This window comes from Drosophila innubila (assembly GCF_004354385.1).
Source record: "Drosophila innubila isolate TH190305 chromosome 2L unlocalized genomic scaffold, UK_Dinn_1.0 4_B_2L, whole genome shotgun sequence".
NCBI lineage: Eukaryota > Metazoa > Arthropoda > Insecta > Diptera > Drosophilidae > Drosophila > Drosophila innubila.
In genome coordinates, this window is record NW_022995372.1 from 15,266,246 (window position 1) to 15,286,540 (window position 20,295).

The 20,295-nt window shown below is 34.7% G+C and overlaps 1 protein-coding gene across 5 annotated transcripts; it reads right to left on the reverse strand.

The window, feature by feature from the left end:
• Positions 1 to 1,756: 1,756 nt before the first annotated feature.
• LOC117780042 lies at positions 1,757 to 19,395 on the reverse strand. Of its 5 annotated transcripts, XM_034616412.1 has the most exons (4): positions 19,331 to 19,346; positions 18,817 to 18,846; positions 12,712 to 13,771; positions 1,757 to 3,334 (listed from the first exon to the last, which is right to left on the reverse strand). In XM_034616412.1, the coding sequence occupies exons 3-4, from the start codon at positions 13,507 to 13,509 to the stop codon at positions 1,982 to 1,984; spliced, it is 2,151 nt and encodes a 716-aa protein (XP_034472303.1). In that variant the 5' UTR covers positions 13,510 to 13,771; positions 18,817 to 18,846; positions 19,331 to 19,346; the 3' UTR covers positions 1,757 to 1,981. The 5 variants fall into 5 exon arrangements, with proteins under 5 accessions (XP_034472303.1, XP_034472306.1, XP_034472305.1 ...); XM_034616415.1 differs by lacking the exon at positions 18,817 to 18,846 and having other exon boundaries at positions 19,331 to 19,395; XM_034616414.1 differs by lacking the exon at positions 19,331 to 19,346 and having other exon boundaries at positions 18,817 to 18,855.
• Between the last annotated feature and the right edge of the window lie 900 nt (positions 19,396 to 20,295).

Here is a 20,295-nt window from a genome sequence, read left to right on the forward strand (position 1 = left end):
AAAACTCACACAAACAGAATAAGGTTTGTTTTTTTTTATAATCGCATCTACATATATTGACATATACACATTTTCATATCGACAACCAATAATTTAGTAGCTGGACTCCTTCTCAATATTTTGTTGCACTTTGCACAATTTAACATAAATTTTGTATTGTTTTATTTTTTAATGTTTGACTTTTGTTTACCTTTGGGACATTTTGTCGACTATGCTAAAAAACAAAATGCAGTAACAGCAGCAAAAGCAGCTCTACCACATTTTTTCATTATCATTATGATTATAATAATATTTATTATAATCATCTTTCTCTCTCCTTTACTCTTACTTATATGACTAAATTACCAATCTGCTCTTTATTTTGTTGTGTGTATAAATTAATTTAATGTTGTTTTTTTTTTTCATTGTTTTCAGTTGTTTTGTTTTTGTTGTTTTGCTCTGCTTTGCATAAAAAAATAAAACTACTTAAAAATTATGCAAAAATAATTATGACCTAAAAAACTTGCACGCAAAAAATTTACAATTTTCTTTCTCTTTATCATAATTATAATATGTTGTGTATTTTTTTAGTTATTTTTTGTTTAACAAACTAGTGACGACATGTACATTTTATATTATAGATACATTTATATATATATATATATATATATATATTTATATTTATATTTATACAATTTGTAGTTGTTTTTTTTAGTTTACGTTGGTTGGTTTCAGTTACTTTATCGATTGGTGTTGGTTAGTGTTGACGACCAGACTTAAATGACTACAAAAACATTTCTGTTTCAAAATAAGGTACAATGATATATAATTTGACATATAAAAAACATACGATAGTTATCTATGTACATATCTATACACATTTAGATTGTGTATATGTATGTATATGTAGTTAACATAAGTGCTATGCTTGCCTAAAAAAATGCAAGCAATTTTTTGTTTTTTTTTTGAGTTGGCCAAAGGCTTTTGTCTTTCGTTAGTTTGGCGCCCAACGTAGGGTACTCTCTCTTGCTGTGGTTTTTATCTTTATTTTTTTGCTCTCCACTTTGCCGCTTATCTTTGAAGTAGCCCAGAAGTAGATGTGAACAAGGTCGGATATTGCTTGACTTAACATGGCAAATGCTTAACATGCTTCCCTGTAAGAGTACAAATACCATTTCAAAATGGTATTGTATGTAGTATGTATTTTATTGTATTGTATGTGTATTTTATGTTTATAACTAATACTGAGATTCTGTTCAGTTAGATGTCTCAGGTATGCCTTTTCCCGACCCACTCTATCTAACCCTATACGTATGTATGTATATATCTATGTAGTATTTTCTTTAACTATGCTCTATTTTTTAATATTGAAGTTTTAACTTTTTATCATTTTATTACTGCTGCCCAAGTTATTTTGGCTTTGAATATTGCAAATTAATTGTAGTTTATAGTTTGTTTTTGAAGCCGAATATTGTGACACTTTCCTTTCATTTTTGCGATTTCTCCTATTTTTTTAAGTTACGTACGGTCAGACCGACAGTCGTGTGTTTTATGAAACATTCGTTTTTTGAATGTGCAATTCTATTTGACGGTGAGCAAAATCAAAATAGAAAATAATATATCTTGACGTTTAAATCTTGCTTTTAGGGTGTTAATCCAGCGGAAATAGGAAATTCACATTTTGTCATCTCTTTCATTCAGCTTTCTCATGCTAAGTAACTTTGCCCCCAAGTAAGCCTTAGGTCCTTGGGTCCAACTAAAAGTAAATTGTACTGTATTTTTTGTTGTGGTTTCTTTTTTACAATGGAATTTCGTTGCGTCTATTTGCCATGTGCCAAGCCAAGGTTAAGCCCGCTGCCATGCCGGATACCTCTGCTGTGATAGCCTTTCCCATACCCATACCCATTCCCACTCCCATTCCCATTCCCATACCCATTTCTGTTACCCTTCCCGTTGCTAAGCCTAATCTACCCACTCTCGACCACTTCTTCAAGCGCCAGTGTCACTTGGGCTGTATCCGAGCGGTGCGTTCCAGTTCATTGAACTGGCCAAAATAGAGCACCTCGCTGATCAGCTTCTCGGCAATGATGCGCTGCGTCCGATCCATTGTGCGCAGCTTCATCGACACATTCGAGCCCACAAAATCACAATCATCTCGACTCAGACTGTCCGCATAGAAGGCAGCCGCCGCTGCCGCCGCCGATGTAGCATCCTGAGCGGAGACGCTGCTCTTGATGTGGCCAGGACTTGCTGCTGATTCCGTTGCCTCATCGTTGTCCACCTCACCGTCCGCATCCGCATCCGACATACTCTCGCGGGAACTGAGCAACGAGTTCATCAGCAGGTGTCCGGCACTTGAGGCAGCCGTCAGTTTGCGCATATTCAGTGGCATGGAGGCAGCTGCGGCAGCGGCGGCGGCAAGTTGAGCGCTGCTGCTGCGCGGCGGCAGCACAAAGCCAGCATAATTGTGTGCCTGTGCCTTGGCCTGGGCCACCCGCAAATCCTGCGCCATGTCCAGCTGCAGGCGACTCTCCTCTCCGGCGGAGCTGTAGGAACGATGCGAGTCTAGCAGTGGAGGAGGCGGAGGCGCTGCTGCAGCGGCAGCAGACGAGGGATGAAAGTAGTCGACTAGCTCCTGCTTAATATCCAGCTCATCCGCATGATGAGCTTGATGATGATGACCATGATGCTGCTGCTGCTGCTGATGCTGCTGCAACGTCTGGCCATGACCATGAGGCAGCTGCTCATGCGCCTGACGCGGCGTTGCGGCACGTGCCGATGCCGAAGCCGGACTCGTTTGCAACAGATGGTTCTTGTGCGCCTCGTGCATGTTGGTGTTGGTGTTCGTATTGGGAATGGGACTCGAACCGGCATCGCTTAATGCAACCGCAACGGCAACTGCAACCGCACCGTCTTCCCCTCCAGGCTCAACGCTCATTCTTCCTCCTCCTCCTCCTCCTCCTCCACCGCCTTCCCCTCCATCTCCGCCCGCTTGACAGGAGATGGCATGCGGTGAGCGTCTCTCCACCTTGGCAGCAAGTTGTCCCAATGCTGCCGCTGTTGTCTCATCTCGATTGTTGTTGTCCTCATTGTCCGATGTATCGATGGTTTTATGTGGACTTGGCTGGAATTCGCTGCTGCTGCTGCCCCCACCGCCGCCTCCAGTGTAAGGCGTGACACCACCACCTCCTCCATAGGACATGGGCACCCGTAACTGTTGTTGTTGCTGCTGGGAATTGGGCATACCGCTGGCTCCACCGCCCGTATTACCAATCGGTGGAGAGTATTGGCCCGCCGTATTCCAGCTGTCCAGTGTTTGGCTACTCGCTATCAACATGGGTATATTGAGGCCCATCTGCAACAGAAACAAGATGATAAGAATATTTAATTGCTATCGTCCAAAGTTCACTGATTGGAACACACACAAAAATCCAAGAACCGAAATAAACATAAAAAAAAAGCGACTCAGCATTATGACGCTTTTTTATTTTTGTAAAGTTGTCCGCTTTGCGATAAGCAGGCCCAAAAACAACCACTAACATTAATTTCACCTTTAAGACATTAATTTACTACTATTGTTACTCTTCTCTTCAAAATTCTACTTTGCATTTGCAGAATGACAATAACAGTTTATAAATATAATAAAAATATACTAGAGAGTTAATCATTTCATAAATAATATATAATCTATTTATATTAAGTATACATTTTTGAAAAAGTTAATTTTTTTTTTTTTATCAGGTTATTTTTTTAATATCTATAATGCTGGCGGATGAAAAACTTTACTTTAAATTTACCGAAATTCCTTAAGATATAATATATATCAACCCACATAATTGCAAAAAGTTCGGTTAATTAGAACGCCAAAATAATTCGGTTCGAGAAAAAAAAATAATTACTTTAATTAATTTTATTCTTTGCTAATATTTCTCAAGTATCTGAGACTTCGGATAAAGATATGTAAGTGATATTAAAATCTTTAAATAAATTTAGATTATTATTAAAATTATAACCTTTTTTTAATTCAAAATTTAACTGGTTTAAAAAGTCAAGAAAAATTTAAAGCAATAAAAATAGTTTTTTTTTCATTAAATTGGACCGAGGTTCGAACCCAAACCTTGGGTTTAGGGGTAAGTAAACCGATTCGCGAACCAAACCTAAGTCTTGCTCTATGGTTCAAACCGCCGAACAAAACCTTAAACAAAATTTTTGTAGTTTGCACACTGGGTTTTAATAAAATAATACACTGATTAATATTAAAATATGATACAGAGTACTTAAAAATACATAAGCTAATCAATAATTTTATAAATTATTTATTCACTGTAGTATTGTCAATAAACAGATTATACCCGGTAAGTAGCTTATTGAAATCCCATCACGTATACGCATTAAAGCGAGCTTTGCGCGGTAGGTGGCGCAAGTATAGTGCACTGCAGTTACTTAAGTCACTGTATGTTTATGCCATACAAAGATAATTCTAATAACATACTCGCAATATTCTTTTTACTTTAAGCACCGATTAACATTCTTTTGTCGGTCAGTCGCTTCTCATCATATTGTTATTAACTTTGTGTCGATAATAAAGCGCATACTTATTCATAATTACACTTAATTTAAATAAGCAAATTTGACTAAATTACAGTAAATACCAGGGATGGGAAACAAGAGTTATTTTTGTTTAAGTTATTTTTAATTTTAAATACAATTTAAAAATAAATACATTATTGTATTTAAATTTTGTATATTGTTGTGTCCTTTAAAGACATGTGATAAATCATTTTTAAAAAAATATTGAGGTGAATGGTTATGGATTTTGGAATTATTTGGAATTATTTCGAAAAATTTAGAAAAAATTGTTATTTTTTAATTTTAAAAAAAAATTGAAAATTAGACTTGTGTTATAATTTTTTTAAATTAAATTTTATATTTTTAAAATTTTTTGATCGATAGAAAGAGTTCAAATTAATTTTTTAAATAAAAGTAACTGCTATTTGCGATCCCTGTGAAATAAAATTTTTTGGAAGTTTTTTAAGTCAAGCATGCGCACACACATACATATGTACCATACAAGAAAAAAGCCCTATATGTGTGAGAGTGCCGAATAAATGTCAAACACACGAAGACGATCAAAACAAATTAGCAAACAAAAACACGCACACATAAACATACACACACACGCACACAAAACATACATATGAAAATGTGGACAGAGCATGCGCAAAATACTGCTAAAGAGTCGTGTAAACAGACGGTAGGTGTTGGAAAAGAGCTAAAATTTATATTTTAAGATGTTTAGTACAGTTTTTGCTGATGCTCCAGCTGCTGCTGTGATTCTGTGATGCAAAGTGTTTGGAGAAGAGAAGTCATCTCTGCTTTTGTTGTTGTTGTTGTAATGCATTAAGTAGATTTTAATTAAACAAATATTATTTGACTCTTTGTTATTAATATTTAGCGACGCGACGACGACGACAACACAAAACACATTGTCGAAAAAATTCTAGCAACGTAGTAAGTCTTTTAAAACCGCCAGAGAACTGACAACATGCCGTCAACTGATGAAGAGAGAGAGAGAGAGAAAAGCGACCGCAAACACAATACACACATACATACATACAATTTCGAAACAGCGAGCGATGCGTGCTATGTATGTACGTATTCACTTATTTTTTTGTTTAGCAACTTAAATCAATATTTTTAATTTTTAATTTAAAATAAAAAATCAAAAACAAATTATTATTTTATTAGTATTATTTTTTGCTCAAACATAATGATTATTTTCCGTGCTATAAAGCACACATATTTAAAAAAGTAGGGGAATCAATTAAAATTAAAAGTAAATCATACATTGTTAATAATTTTTGTTATTAATATATTAAAATTTCTAAAGATTAGTCTGTGATAAAAACAAACCATATTTTAATATGTAGTGGGTCTAATAAGCTGTCAGCCACTGTATAATATTAATTTTCTTATTGGACATGTGTAAATAACAGAAAAACATTACCAATAAGACGGAAAAAATATAATATAAAGAGAGAGCTGATCAACAGCAGAAGCCCATAAATATTAACAACCTACCCCACGTTGATGGGGCATAAATACAACAATATGCAAATGTGATCACTGTTCATCAACGATCGCTCTTCATTTGCTTTGCTCTCGCACTCTCTTACTCTCACGCTGAGAGACTTGTTCATCGTGCGTTGTTCGTTTGCTCATCGTTCATTGTTCGGCGTGTTGGCGCTGGCGCCTAGAACTTTCCACAATTTACAAAAACAACTGTCGTTGATGTCGTTGCTGCTGTTTTTTTTTTTTAATTTGCCTTCTACTTTGGTTTGTTATTATTGTTATTGTTATTGCTGCAGCTGCCTTTGCTGTTGTTTACGCATTTAGAAGCAGCGTGTGTGTGTGTGTGTGTGTGCGTGTCTGTATTATTATTTTGGTTAGTCTAATATACTACATACATACATACTGTGTATGCATGCATGTTTGACTTTATTGCACATACAGCAGCTCTCACTCTATCGTGCGCTCTCTCTCTCTTTCTCTATCGCTCTTTATATGCATGTGCATATTCATTCTCCATGTTTTTCACTCTCTTTGTATGTATGTATTTGTATGTGTGCAAGTAAAAAATGTAAACAAACTGATTATCATCCAATCCAATGAATAAACAACTGTGAGGGCATCGATCAAAAACTCCCAACTAGAGGATACCCTGTAGTCAAGACTAAAGTAAATACAGTGACTTACATGTCATGTAATAAATCAGATTGACATTTGGAGTTGCCACCTTGCTGTCTGTTAGATTACAGTATGTGAAGTAATTGCTTTGACAAAGCAAAATCATTTACATATTTAGTTATTTATTTATATTCATGTTTTTTTCATATTATTAACTTTTTCTAAAAACCATAAACATAAAAAAAAGATACCATAAAATAAGAACATAAAATATAAAAAACAACAATATTTTTATATTTACAAAGTGATGTTTTATTTGTCAAAACAATTACTTGACTAACTGTTATTAAACAAAGTTACCCCATTTACTAATTTCCTTTGATTACAGGGAAAAAGAAGTCCCATACAACAACAAATAAAATACAGACCACATCGTGTGCTTCCCCTATCTTCTTCTCCCCTTCAAACTATGCCAAAACCTCAGCCCATTTTCATTATATTTATACTCCAACGACGGTCGCGATTTCTGCTCACGCAAATGATTATTAGAAACGATACAATATTTTAGCACAGCACACACACATACAAACATAGACACAATTGATTGACTTACTAATGAAACTGCATTAAGCAGCTACACATAGAGGGTTAATTGACCACAAAATTGTGAATCAATTCACACGTGCGTAAAACTTTCAATGTCTTCATTTTCACTTAAAAACTTTAAACTCTATTTTTTATACGCTCAATCGAGTTAATTAAATCGATTTTCATGAAAAATCAACAACTCAACTCTAATTTGACTGTGCATCAAAATTGGAGAGTTGCAATTTTTTTCATCATTGTCCATTTTTATACTTTAACATTTTTTGTTTAAAAAAAAGTGATTTGTGAAAAGCCCAATATTTTTAAATCGATGTATTTTTGCCGATTCACAGGTTGGATTTATACTACTTATTTTTACATCACGAGAAAATAATAATAGATACAACTTTGAGACATCATAAGTACAACATTGACAAAATTTATTATCATTTTGGTTAACTCGTAGTCGAGCAGACTCGACTGCAGCGTAATTATTTGTTTTTTTTTCAGCAGCATCAGGGGAAGTACCCCAATTTTAAAATAAGCTTGTTGTGAACAGAAGCTACATATATACTTAAAGAGTACAAAGTACAGCTTATCTGCCTGTATTATTATTTACACAATTTTATAATGCGAATTTAATGTTTCAGGCTATGAATAAAATATGGAAATATGGGAATATGTGTATACATGTCCATACATGCATACATGTGTATACATATGCAAGTCCTGAACTCCTCACATCTTCATTACATTTATACTATATTTATATTCTTAGATTTGTTTGCACAGCTACCGTTAGCTCTTCCACACCCAACCATAACAAAAAAAAAAACTCCAAGTTCTTGCATAACTTTCAAAACAGCTCACTCTTCTACTTCTTCTTCTTCTGCTTTGCACTCTTTACTTCATGTGCATCTCTATCACCCACCACCCACCAACCTGCCCTCGTGAAGTCAAGCTTCCAGCCAAGCTGGCAACACTGCGCGCACAGCTAAACAACTCTGCAATGAATGAGTAAACAAAAACAAACGCTGGCTTCGCAGTCGCAGTCGCTGCCTGCTGCGTCGTTGCTACGCTGCTGTCGTTTGCACTGCTTGCTGCTACTTTGACTGCGGCTACGTCGCGCTCGCTGTCGCTATCGCAGTCGCATTCGCAACATTTGCTGCTGCTGCTAATTTTCCGTGCACTTTTCAGGTCCAACTCGCCGCAGGGGGAGGGGGCCAGCATTTTCTAAAAGCGCATGCGAGAGAAAACAAAACCACGCAAATTACAAACACAACAACAATAATAGCAACAACAACAGTTGCTAGTGCAGCAAGTACAACAGCAATAGGAAACGCATTTTATAAACAAAAACAAACTGAAAGGAGAATGGAGGGTACTGGCATATTAAATGAGTGGGAGCGGGACAAACAGCAGGGCAAAGCAGGGCAACGGTATTAAACACAGTCAACGCGTGTGGCGGCAACGCTGCGACGTCAACGTCAGCGTCGCTGCCTGGCCTAACCACAACATTGCGGGACGACAAAAAAAAACACAAGACTTATTGTTGTTGTTTGCTGTCTTGGAGAAAATGCTGCAGCAAAACAATTGTAAAATATGAGCAAAAATACAAGCACACATACACATATAAATATATACACTGATAGAAAAAGCGAATAGTAAAATTAAATACAAACGTATTTGATTTTTTCATTTTAGATTTAAATAGAAAACATATTAAAATTAAATAGAATAAACTTTAATTTAACTAAAAATCTACTTAAATGTCAAAGTTAATATGAATAAAAGTAAATAAAGTAAAACCAAAGTGTTTATGTAGCTAATTTTAATATTTCCTAAAATTTTGTATCTTTAATATTTTTATATAATATTATTTTTAAAAATTTTCACATTTTAAAATTGGAGTTATTTGGTACATTTTTATTAGAGAAAAAATAGGAAAATTTTAATTTAAATTCGGTGACTTAATGGTTAGAATCGCAGAGCTGCCACAAACAGAACTTTTCAGTTCAAAATCGTGGGTAAAAAAAACAAAGAAAACAAAATAAAAAATAATATATTTTAAGCATTTGTTTTCACTTAAATGCAAAAATATATTTTTTTTTAAAGAAAATGTAAATCAAATTTAAATATTAAAATAATTAATTTAAATTTAATATAAATTCTATTTAATCTGAATATAAGTGCGTACACTTTACATCTACTAAATCCATATATAATGCTAAATCATATAGTAAAAAAATTTTATTATTTAAAAATAATTAAATTAAAGTCAAAATTTAAAAATTTAAAAGCATTTTTTTTGTGAGTGTACGTACACACACACACACAGCTGTGACGCGTGGGCGTCGCTGCCGCTGTCGCTGCCTGCACACGCAAATAATAATGACGCAAAAACAAAAACACGAGACCAAGCAGAAAAACAACCAACAGTGAAAAGTGCAAGCAAATAAAGTGTGTGAAAAGAGGTGTATAGTGGGAGAGGAGGGGCTGAAAGGTAAATGGAATTTCGACTTGGTGCTCGGGCAAAAATAGTGAAATGTTCGTTGCCACACAACAACAGCAACAACGACAAAACAACACAAGAAGAATACCTGACCAAGTTGCACAAACAAGTTGCACGCATCGGCATTGCCACACCCACCCAACTATCCAACCACCCACCGCCCAAACGGGACAGTCATAACGAAGTGTTATATTATAATATTTATTTTCTAAAAACAACACAAGAGCAAATGAATACAGCATCAAAAAACAACAATAACAACAATACTACTGTTTGCCATTTTGTTTTGATAAGTCTGACAAACAGTAAAAACAACAACAGCAACAACAACAATGATGGCAACATGAGCACAGAACAAGTGAAAACTACACAGACTCGAGTAAAAACAAAAGCAAACAACAACAACCAAAAAACAACCAGCGCCAAACGAATCACAATAACTACATATGTACACACATACATACGCGATTATAGACAGTGCCTCACAGCTTATATGATCCACTAAATGTTTAACTATGTTTCGTTTTTCTTTTACATATTTATGTGAATTAAAATTTCGATACCGAAACATACAAGAAACCAGTAACCGTTACGTAACCGATGTAGAAAAAATAAAACAGACATTCGATTCGATTTAATAAACATTCATAAACCAATCTGAGTTTAAATTTTCTTCATATTTTATTTTCATTAATATACCAGTTTTACTTTAAATTTGTAATATATATTAGTAGTGGGTCTAATAAACTGAGAACCACTGTACAGCTGGAGTGGGGAGGCCAATGGGCAACCGCAATGCTAAACATTACAAAAACAACTCGCGGGCAAGTGCTACGCGCATTTCGCCGTGCAAAACAAACATTTCATCACACACAAAAACAGAGCATGCGAGCGAGTAAGCGACAACAACGACGAAATATCAGACAACACTCTCTCTCGCTCTGCCTCAATTGTATGCCCTGCACTCCCCAACAGCCAAAGCTTTCTTGCTTGTCTGGCGCGACAAAGCAAATACATACATATGTATATAAAAACAACTCTCTCACACACTCACAAACACATACACACATGTACATTGATTACTTACACACATGCACAGATTCTCAAGTAAACTCAGGCCAATGCCTCACGCACACAGCGGCAAATTCTTAGAAAAATTTATGCGTAAAATTTTAATTCTGTTTTGATCGTCAAAAACAAAAACAACAGCAATCCAATCGAGAGCGACAGAGATGGCAATGAAATGTGTGTGTTCCGCTCGCACTATCGGTAGCAAAATCAGCAAGTCATTTGCGCACATGGCGCTCCGTTTCTCTCCCACTCTCGCTCTCTCAGTTGTCGCTCTCTTTGAACTAAAAAACACAGTTAAGTTTATGCTTGTTTTGAACTGAAATTAACACTAGAAAACCCAACGGTGTTTGATTCTCATAAATTCACATGTTTGTGTGCAAAAAAAATTTCTGATTGATAGAATTTAACACCTATCAATTTCTTGGAAATCGTTTGCTTAGTAAGCGTTTTAATTATATTAAATAAATATATAAAAAACCGCTTTTTATGGGCTATGTTGTCTTGCATTAACAAGTGTTATAACGTCAAACGACTGTTAAAATATGCGCATTTATACAAATGTATGTACATGCATGTACGTAGTATGCGTGACATTAAGAACGCACTTATCAAAATGCTGTATAATCTACAAACCTTAAGCCTTTTTGCAAATAGTTGTTAAATTGATGAAATATTATTAACAATTTCCTCATTTTGTAATTACTTACATGAACTGCTGCTTGCACATTCATATAAACTGCAAGCAGCGCACTTTGAAAAAGATACTCTTGTATCTTTTACTTGTATCTTGTTTTGAAACTCTCCATATGAATGTCTATGTGATTCCCTTGTTTTGCAAAAACAAAAATAGTGCGCTGATAACCAGCGGATACTTGAAATGCTTGCAGGAACACTTGTAGTGTTGACGGCAAGCAGTGCACTGCGTTGCTTTATTATGAATAAGATACTTTTGTATCTTTCAGTGCTTATTGATTAAAAATTACCTTAATTTTTGGCTAAACTAGCTGGAGTTCATCAAAGTGTGTTTTTTAAAATTTAATATATCAAGTTTATTCAACAAATTGCATATTATTTTTAATGTTATCTTATCAGAATGAAAAATCAAAAATTCTAGCAGGTGCTGCTATTCAAAAAAAAAAAAAAAAATGCTGTGAGTCATAGATTTGTTTGTATAGGTGGTCATTGGTCATTAAGTGTTGAAGGGGGTGATTTGCTTAAATTGTTTGTAATTGCAGAATCTATGCAAGCAGACAATAAACTTATACTTGAGACTTAAAAAAAAATGTTTCGAATAATGGTTATTTCTGATTTTTATAATATCCATCAACAGTAATGAGTAAAACAGATTTTTGTTAAATCAGTGTTTAAATAAAAATCAAAATAGATTCTTATTTTTTAGGAATATTAGGAATGGAACTGCAATTTTTTTTTTTTGAGTTATTGTATTATATGGTTTCATACATTATTATTTTTTTGTTTAAGTTTTGTATAAAGCTTTCCTCTTCTATGGTCTCTAACTTGAAAGGCATTGTTGTTGTTGTTAAGCTCTCTTCAACAAAGTTTCTCGGAACCATAAACCGAAAATGGTGTTTTGCTGGTCTTTTGGATTAATATATTACGAAAAGTAAAGTAAAAATGGTACAAACTCCTAACTCACAAATAATTATTAAAATTGATTGATGAAATAAAAGTACTTAAAGCAACCAATTTATACTTTCAAGCAAGCGTATCAAATCTTCGGCATGCCGAAAATACATAACTTTTTCTTGTTTGTATTTTTTGTGTTTTGCTGTGTTTGTCAACTTCGTTGTGTGTTTTTCTGTTTCTTGGCTATAAAATGATTACGCATTCGGTTTATTTATGCGCGGATTACTCACCGCTCCAAAATATTTGAGCTCTTTGGTCTTGATGCGTCTGTGCTGCGATGCGGGCGTTGTTGCTCCAGTTGTTGTCAATGTGCCAGCAGCAGCACAGTGGCCAATGGATCCAGTGGCGCCACCGTTCGCTGCCGCTGCAATTGTGCTGCTCTCGTACGCAGCCGCAGCGACCGCTGCAGCGGCAAGGCCATTGAGACCGTTATGTGTGGCAGCAACGCCCGATGAAGTGGCACTGATGTTGCCACTGCCACTGCCGGGCAATCCACTGAGACTGCCACCGCCCGCCTCCATGAAATCGAAGCGTTTGAAGGCATACCACTTGGACGGATTGGGCTGTATGCCCTGATAGATTTTCACAAACATTTTATGCTTCTCGCGACGATATTGTGTGAGCAGGACATTCATTTTGCGCTCCACCTCCGCCTTGCTGCAACCGAAGCGTTCGGCTATTTCCGACCACGCCCGAAAGCGACACAATTTATCCTTGTACTTGGGATCGGCACGATTCCATAGCTCCGTATGGCATCGATACTGTTCGATAAGCTCCAATGCATCGTCATTAGTCCATTCCATGTTTTTGGGTGAACTGTCGCCACCGCCACCACCACCACCTCCTGATCCACCTGCAATTCCTATACCCACTGTGCCGGAGGTGTAACTGGCGGGCAGTGGAATGATGTGTTGCTGCTGCTGCTGACGATGATTAAGATGATTAAGATGATGATGATGTTGCTCCTGTTGATATTGATGATTGGCTGCTGCGGCTGCGGCTACAACGTTCTCCGGATTGTAGTTCATTTGCTATCTAATAAATATCTTCCTTTACTCTCTTCTGCTACTTCTGCTTTTGCTAACTCGCTTGGGTGCTGTAACGCTGAGCTTTTCGTCTGGCAGCCAGAGTATTTCTTACTCTTTTCTTCCGTCTCCTGGTCTCTTTTTTTTGTTGTTTGTTTATTTGTTTGTTTGTTTGGATTCAAGGAATGTTGTCATGCGTAATGCACTCAATCAGCATCTTTTGATTTGATCCTTGGTAATTTACTAAGCACTCGTCTTCTTAACACTGCAAACGAAGCAAATTGGTACGAATTTTAGTTAATTAATTAAACACATCATTTAAATATTAAAGTATCCTAAATAGTGATGTTAAACAACTCGATACATCGATATTTTGACTATTGCAACATATTCATTGTTATTGAATTATACCATAATATATAAAAATATAAAAAATATGCTATAAGTTCAGCATCGAGTTTTTAGCTCGATTTTTGACTCAACTCTCTCTTTTTATTCTCCCTCTTAACTTTCGGACTTGTTAATTGACAGTCGTGTTTGATTTGACATATTGGTGATAAAATACTCCCATTTATTTTCAATGATTTAAAAAATAAATAAAATAAAAATTTCTATTTTTAAAGGCTAAAAAAGCGTTTGTAATCAACTAAACTTTGACCCATACTTGGGGTTTTATTTGCCAATATAGGTAAAAACCTACTTCAGTTTTTGTGTAGAGATTTGAAAGATATATTTTTTGGGAATTTAAATATCTGCAACAACAGGTTTTTACGCTATTGCTTCGCTAAAGAGTATTATATTAAAAACAAAATTCCATATTTCTTTTCTTTAAAATTATCTTAAAAATAATTACAGATTATCAATTAAATTAATTAGTTTAAATAAAATTCTATACTTATGTTCAAATAACATAAATTTTTAAGCTCAAAGAAGGTATCCTTATAAAATTTCTTTAATTTTTTTTATCCAAAAAGTATTTCCATCTAATCTAAAAGTGTTTAGCCTTAGCGAGTTATAGTAATTGAAAATCGCTTTAGCATATATCAAGTGTACGATATTTGAATGTATTTTTACATCACTAGTTTGGTTAACTCGTTTAAATATAATCACAGTCTGCCTGCAGTTATCAAGTTGCTTTCTTATTTTTTCAGATTTGTAGATTTTCGAGAGTGTTCTATCAAAAATGTATAATATTTAAATTATATTTGTTGTAAATAAGCTAATTATAATCAAAAACTTGGCGTCTAATTTATTTCTTTATAATTGTTACATACATTAGGTAAAGGAAACAAGTAAAAGTTGTGTGTAATAAATGAACATCTAATGAAATCACAGACTATAACTCACTAACATTAAAATCAGCTACTTGCCGGAAAAGTGCGCCAATCTAAATGACGAGGCGCTTTTCCTTGGCATGAATTAACATTAACATTAATCGTACGACATTTTGAATATTGCAATTTTCGCAAAAGCTTGCAACAGGCGCACTGTGGAATATTAGGGCCTTAAATCTTGGCAAAAATTATTTTATTAGACCCCGTACTTAAAAAAAAGTACAGGGGTCTATTGTGTTTGTTTTAAAGAATATGTGCGTAACTGGCAGAAGGGGAAGTGGCAGACCCTTTAAGTATATATATTCTTGATCAGCATCAATAGCCGAGTCGATATAGCAATGTCCATCTGTCCGTCTGTCTGTCCGTCTGTATGAGCGCCTAGATCTTAGACACTGTAAGCAGATCAAGTTTGTTTCAGAATTTGGCAACGCCCACTTTACCGCCTAAAAATCCACATACAAAATATCATATCCAAATTATAAGAACAATTTAAAAGTTAGTGTCAACAAACTTGGCATGTACATTCCTCTATATTGCAGACAGATCAAGCTTGTTTCTTTTTTCGATCGGACCACTATATCATATAGCGCCCATAGGAACAATCGGGCGAAAATCAAGTCTTAGTACGAAAAACTTTTTTGTTTTATGAGATATCATAACCAAACTTTTAGAATATGCATTTATATCATATAACTGTCATAGGACCGATCGGCCGAAAATCAACTCTTAGTATGAAAATCTTTTATGTTTTATGAGACATCGTAACCAATCTGATAGAATATGCAATTAAGTTAACAAAATATTTTGAAATTTTTCCAATCTTGGTTTTTGGCAAAAAAAAAAGTTTGCATAAATGTGCAAATTTTACAAAAAGTACAAGCTTTAGAACTAAATTTTAGACAAGTTATGTATACGATCCCTATGTTTTTTGTTTCTCTACTTGTTTTCTTTTTATATCAGCAATATTTAAAAACCGCACTAAAGTGGGGCTATTTTTTTTAACATTGATGAAAGATAACTAGCAATAAACTCTTTTATACTCCATCCCTCTACTAATATTGGTTAGAAAAAATAAAATTTTGAACAAAATAAAATTATTTTTTAGAAATTTTATACGTAAGAATACGCATAGAAAATATTTTTCCACTTTCACCGAAAAACCTGGATGACCCAGAAGCCCTGTCACACGGTGTAAACAGGCAATTTAACGCTTAAGCTTTATATCTTTATTGGTCCAAAAAATATGTTTTCTGCGTAGCAACTTGAGGCATTGTTCCACTGTGCGGCGCTAAGAAAAATGCTCTGCTCTGTTTTGAACTGCTTGGCGTTGAAAATGTCACAAGTCACAATAGCAGAAAAATGCTAACAACATCGATAACAGCAACCCATTCACAATAGACGGAAGCTATTTCGCACTGAAACACTCACAGGCACACAGACACAGACACACAGTGAGAGCCAGGGACACGTGCGCATTCATTCGCACAAACTGCGCGGCGAGCTTTAATGCATGTATGTATACCATGTATATATATATATGTGCATATGTATGTGTTGTATGTACATTCCGCTTTTACATCAATCTTTGTCGCCTGATTTGCTTCCTGGTCAGTGTCAAGACAGTTTTTCGCTTTTTTTTTTATATATATATATATATATATATATTTACATATGTATATTTTAACATTTGGCACACATTGCAATTAATAAACTTTTTAGTTATTTGCCTTTGTTTAGAACATTTTTGCGCAGAAAGCAAATGTTGCTGCGCAATCAGCTGTATGAATCACAACGGTAAACAAATACACAGACACACACACACATACGCACTTGACTCACTTGACAGATACAGATACAAGATACAACATTCGCATTAAAAGCCTAATTTCTATTTTTCTTTTTTTTTATGCGTGTTTGATTTAGTTTGTGTTTAGTTGAATTATTTGACTTTTAAATAAAGACACACATGTCTGTACAATGTCTTCCTCTTCTTTTGTTCTTTTTTTAGATTTTCTTTTTTTGTTTTTGTTTGTTGTTGACTTTTTACGCACTTTTCAACTAGAAATTTCAATTTGTTCACCAATATGTTTGCATAATAAAAATATTGTTTATTGAGATGATAAATTGTTGTTTTTGTTGTTATTGTTTTTTGCTGGGTTTCTTAGCACAGTTTTCTGGGATTTACTGGGAATTCTGCGGTCACTTTTTTTTAATATTATTATCATTGGGGCTTTCCACAAGAATTATTTGCATTTGAAATTGTTGATGTCTCAATGGATTTCTTGTTAAAAAAAATTGCGTTTGGGATTTTTTTTATAGATCAGAAACTTGTTTGTCATTTGATGTATTTTAATTGTTTAATTGATGTATTTTTTAAGTAGATTTGATAAATTAACACTTTTGATTTAGTTTCTTAAACTACATAGTATATTTTTGCAAATAAAGTTTAAAGATACAATTTATTTTCTATATTTACACTAAAAAGTAGATTTTCACAAATATGTAAAGTTCAAAGATACAAATTCACTGCAAGCAGATACAATTTAAGTTTCTTTTTTTTATCAGCCTTCTACTTCGGTTATTTTTGAAAATATCTAAAAACAAATTAAACAACGCAAAAAGTAAACATAAAAATAATCAGATCAAAAACTTAAAAATACATTTCAAGGCGCGTAAAAAAGCAAAATACACAGGGAGAGAGAGAGATAGACAGACAGAGAGAGCGAGAGGAAGAGCAAGAATCAAATTAAATAATTTTTAAATTGTATTTTAAAAAAGGAAAATCATACTTTTTTAATGTACACCTTATAGTTCACATTTCTTGTATTTTGCATTCCATTTTCGAAATATTATTTTTTTGATTTTTATTATTGAAGCCGTTTCGTTTCTCCTTGTACATATTTGCATTTGTATTTGTTTTTCCCTTATTTGTTTAGCAAACACAACAATAAAAACAACAACAGCAGGCTGCTGTTTATCGCATCTTGACTCCCTCACACATACACACACAAACACGCACAAGCACACACGTTGCGATATTATTATTATTATTACTTTCTTCTTTCTTTCTTCTGCGCGCCCAAAAATGTCGTACGCGTGTTTTTGATACCGACGACCGCTCTCGAGCAACGACTGCCAACGTCTGAACCGTCTGAACTGTGCGTCGCTTTTTCCCGACAAACACTGACAAACTTATTGAAATCGATTTGTAACGAACCCACAACTACGACGCGTCGTCTGCGACTGAGACAGTGACTGAGACGGAGACAGAGACGGTGACGGAGACAGCGACTGCGACGCTTCGCTGGCCGGGCTGCGTATTGAAATGAAATTTCTCGTTGTACGTTTGAATGAAATGAGCACAACGCACCAAGGCATACACACACACATGCACATGTACTCCATATATACGAGAACAGGCAGCGCTGCTGCGGCGCTGTTGACGTCAGCATCGGCAGAGCAGCCACGTTCGGTAAACAGTTGTTTCGTGGAAAAACAAGCCGAACATCATTATGAAGTTGCTGTTGTGAAATTGTACGGTGCTTTGTCATGCTTAAAAAACAACAACAACAATAACAGTGGACGATCTGAGTACGCGCCAAAACACAAAAACGAGGGCAGCTACATGTGTTGCTGGAATACACAGCACATGTGTACATATATTTTGCATATAAATGAGCTTATTTACTGAGCATGTATTATTTATTTATTTTAAATGTCCAATTCTATTGTGTTTCTTAACATGCATGCATTTATTTGTTTATATTCAAGTTATATACAATTAACAAAATAGAAATAAAGTGTATAGATTCTAAATGTAGTAAATTTTTATCAATATTATAATTATGTATTTATATTATGTATATATTTGTTTAAATACAAATTTATAGAAACAAAATATTGCATTAAATACAAATCAATTTAAAAAATTAAACTTAGTATGCACCTTGTACCAAGGTCAGTTTTAAATACCTACCTAACAGCCCTCGCACGAAGGCTAGTTGCTCTTCACCAACACATGCGCAGCGAGTCAAACAAACAAATAAAATGTGAAGCAGAAATGGCAAAAAATTAAACAAACAAGTAGACAGGAGCGGTTCAGGTTTGAGTTCAGTTGCTGGGGCAGCGGATGGCGGGTGTGGCGAGGTCGAGTTGAACGAACGAGGGCATAAGAATAACACACTTCAAAACACAAAAAAAAAAAGCCTGAGCGCCAAAACAAAAACACAAATATCGAAAAATACAAAAATTTCTACTACGCCGTAGTAAAATTTAGAAAGGTTTTTTTTTGTAGAATTTCGCCTCAATATGGCATTTGCTTAGTTATTTGTTTTTGTTTAGTTTTGTTTGCTCGTTAACTGAGTGATGTTGTATGGCAAAAGGGGTTGGGAGGGGGTGTGGTAGGAGGGAAGGGGTCTGTGCCAGGCAGGTGCTGCGCTACGTTTGCTATATCACCATATTCAACTGCTCTCTTTCGCTCTCACACTCACCAGTTCCATTCCGTTCCGTCCCGCTCGCCGCAACCCCGTTGCTTGTTTGTTTGTTTTGCGTGCCGTGTTTTATTGTTTATGGCATTGTTGTTGTTGTTGTTGCCGTTGCTGTTGCTTGGTGCGTAGTTTTTACGTTCGTCATCGTTGGTTTGGTATTTCCGTCTTCAGCTAAGGCTGACGCTGACTGTGTTGATACAAATACATACATATCTACATACAAACATACATATGTATGTATGTATGGATGCATGATATACATACATACATATTTACATATGTACTTACATACATACACATGTGTTTGTAGTTCGCCTTGAGCGCCGTTGTCATAGACTTCTGCAGTTGTTAAATTCTCTGTTATGCTAGCAAAAATTGCATTTGTATTTCAACGTACAATTAGTCAAGAAAGTGTTTTGACAAATTCTCAAATTTACACAATTTCTCCTGCTAAAATTATATATGTACAGCTAGTCAAAAAAGTGCTTTGACAAAACAAACAATTTCTCTTGCAAAATATATAACAATTTACCTTATGAGTTTTCAAATTAATTCCCGTTTTATTATTCTTGTCTATGAGTTTTAATATAATTTAAAAAAGTAGAAAAATAATGTTCATCTTAGGTAATATTCTTCTTTAATTGAAAAACAAATTTTTGAATTATTATTTTGATAGATCCCTTTCTTGGCTAATTGTATTATTTGGAAAAAAGTACCATATTTTTGATTTATGTGTTTTCTGAAATTTGTATGATTCTCAAAACACGCTAAAAACAAAAATAATGAGTTCAATTCGGTTTAATTATTTTTCAAAATCAAAAGCCAATGTTTGGTTATTAGAGTTTCGGTTGTGGCTGTATTTTTTACTTGTCGGTTACACGTACGAAAAATCTTTGTATCGGTTACCAGTTTTTAGTCAGTTTCGTGTTAGAAATACCAGTGCAATTTCGTTTCACAAAAAAAACAGA

What these genes read in the sequence shown, in the direction of transcription:
- LOC117780042 (XM_034616415.1), bottom strand. Translation starts at nt 13,509, where the DNA reads ATGAACTACAATCCGGAGAACGTTGTAGCCGCAGCCGCAGCAGCCAAT. An exon ending in AGCTCAAATATTTTGGAGCG is followed by an intron (nt 3,335 to 12,711) that starts GTGAGTAATCCG and finishes TTTCTGTTGCAG; the next exon opens with ATGGGCCTCAATATACCCAT.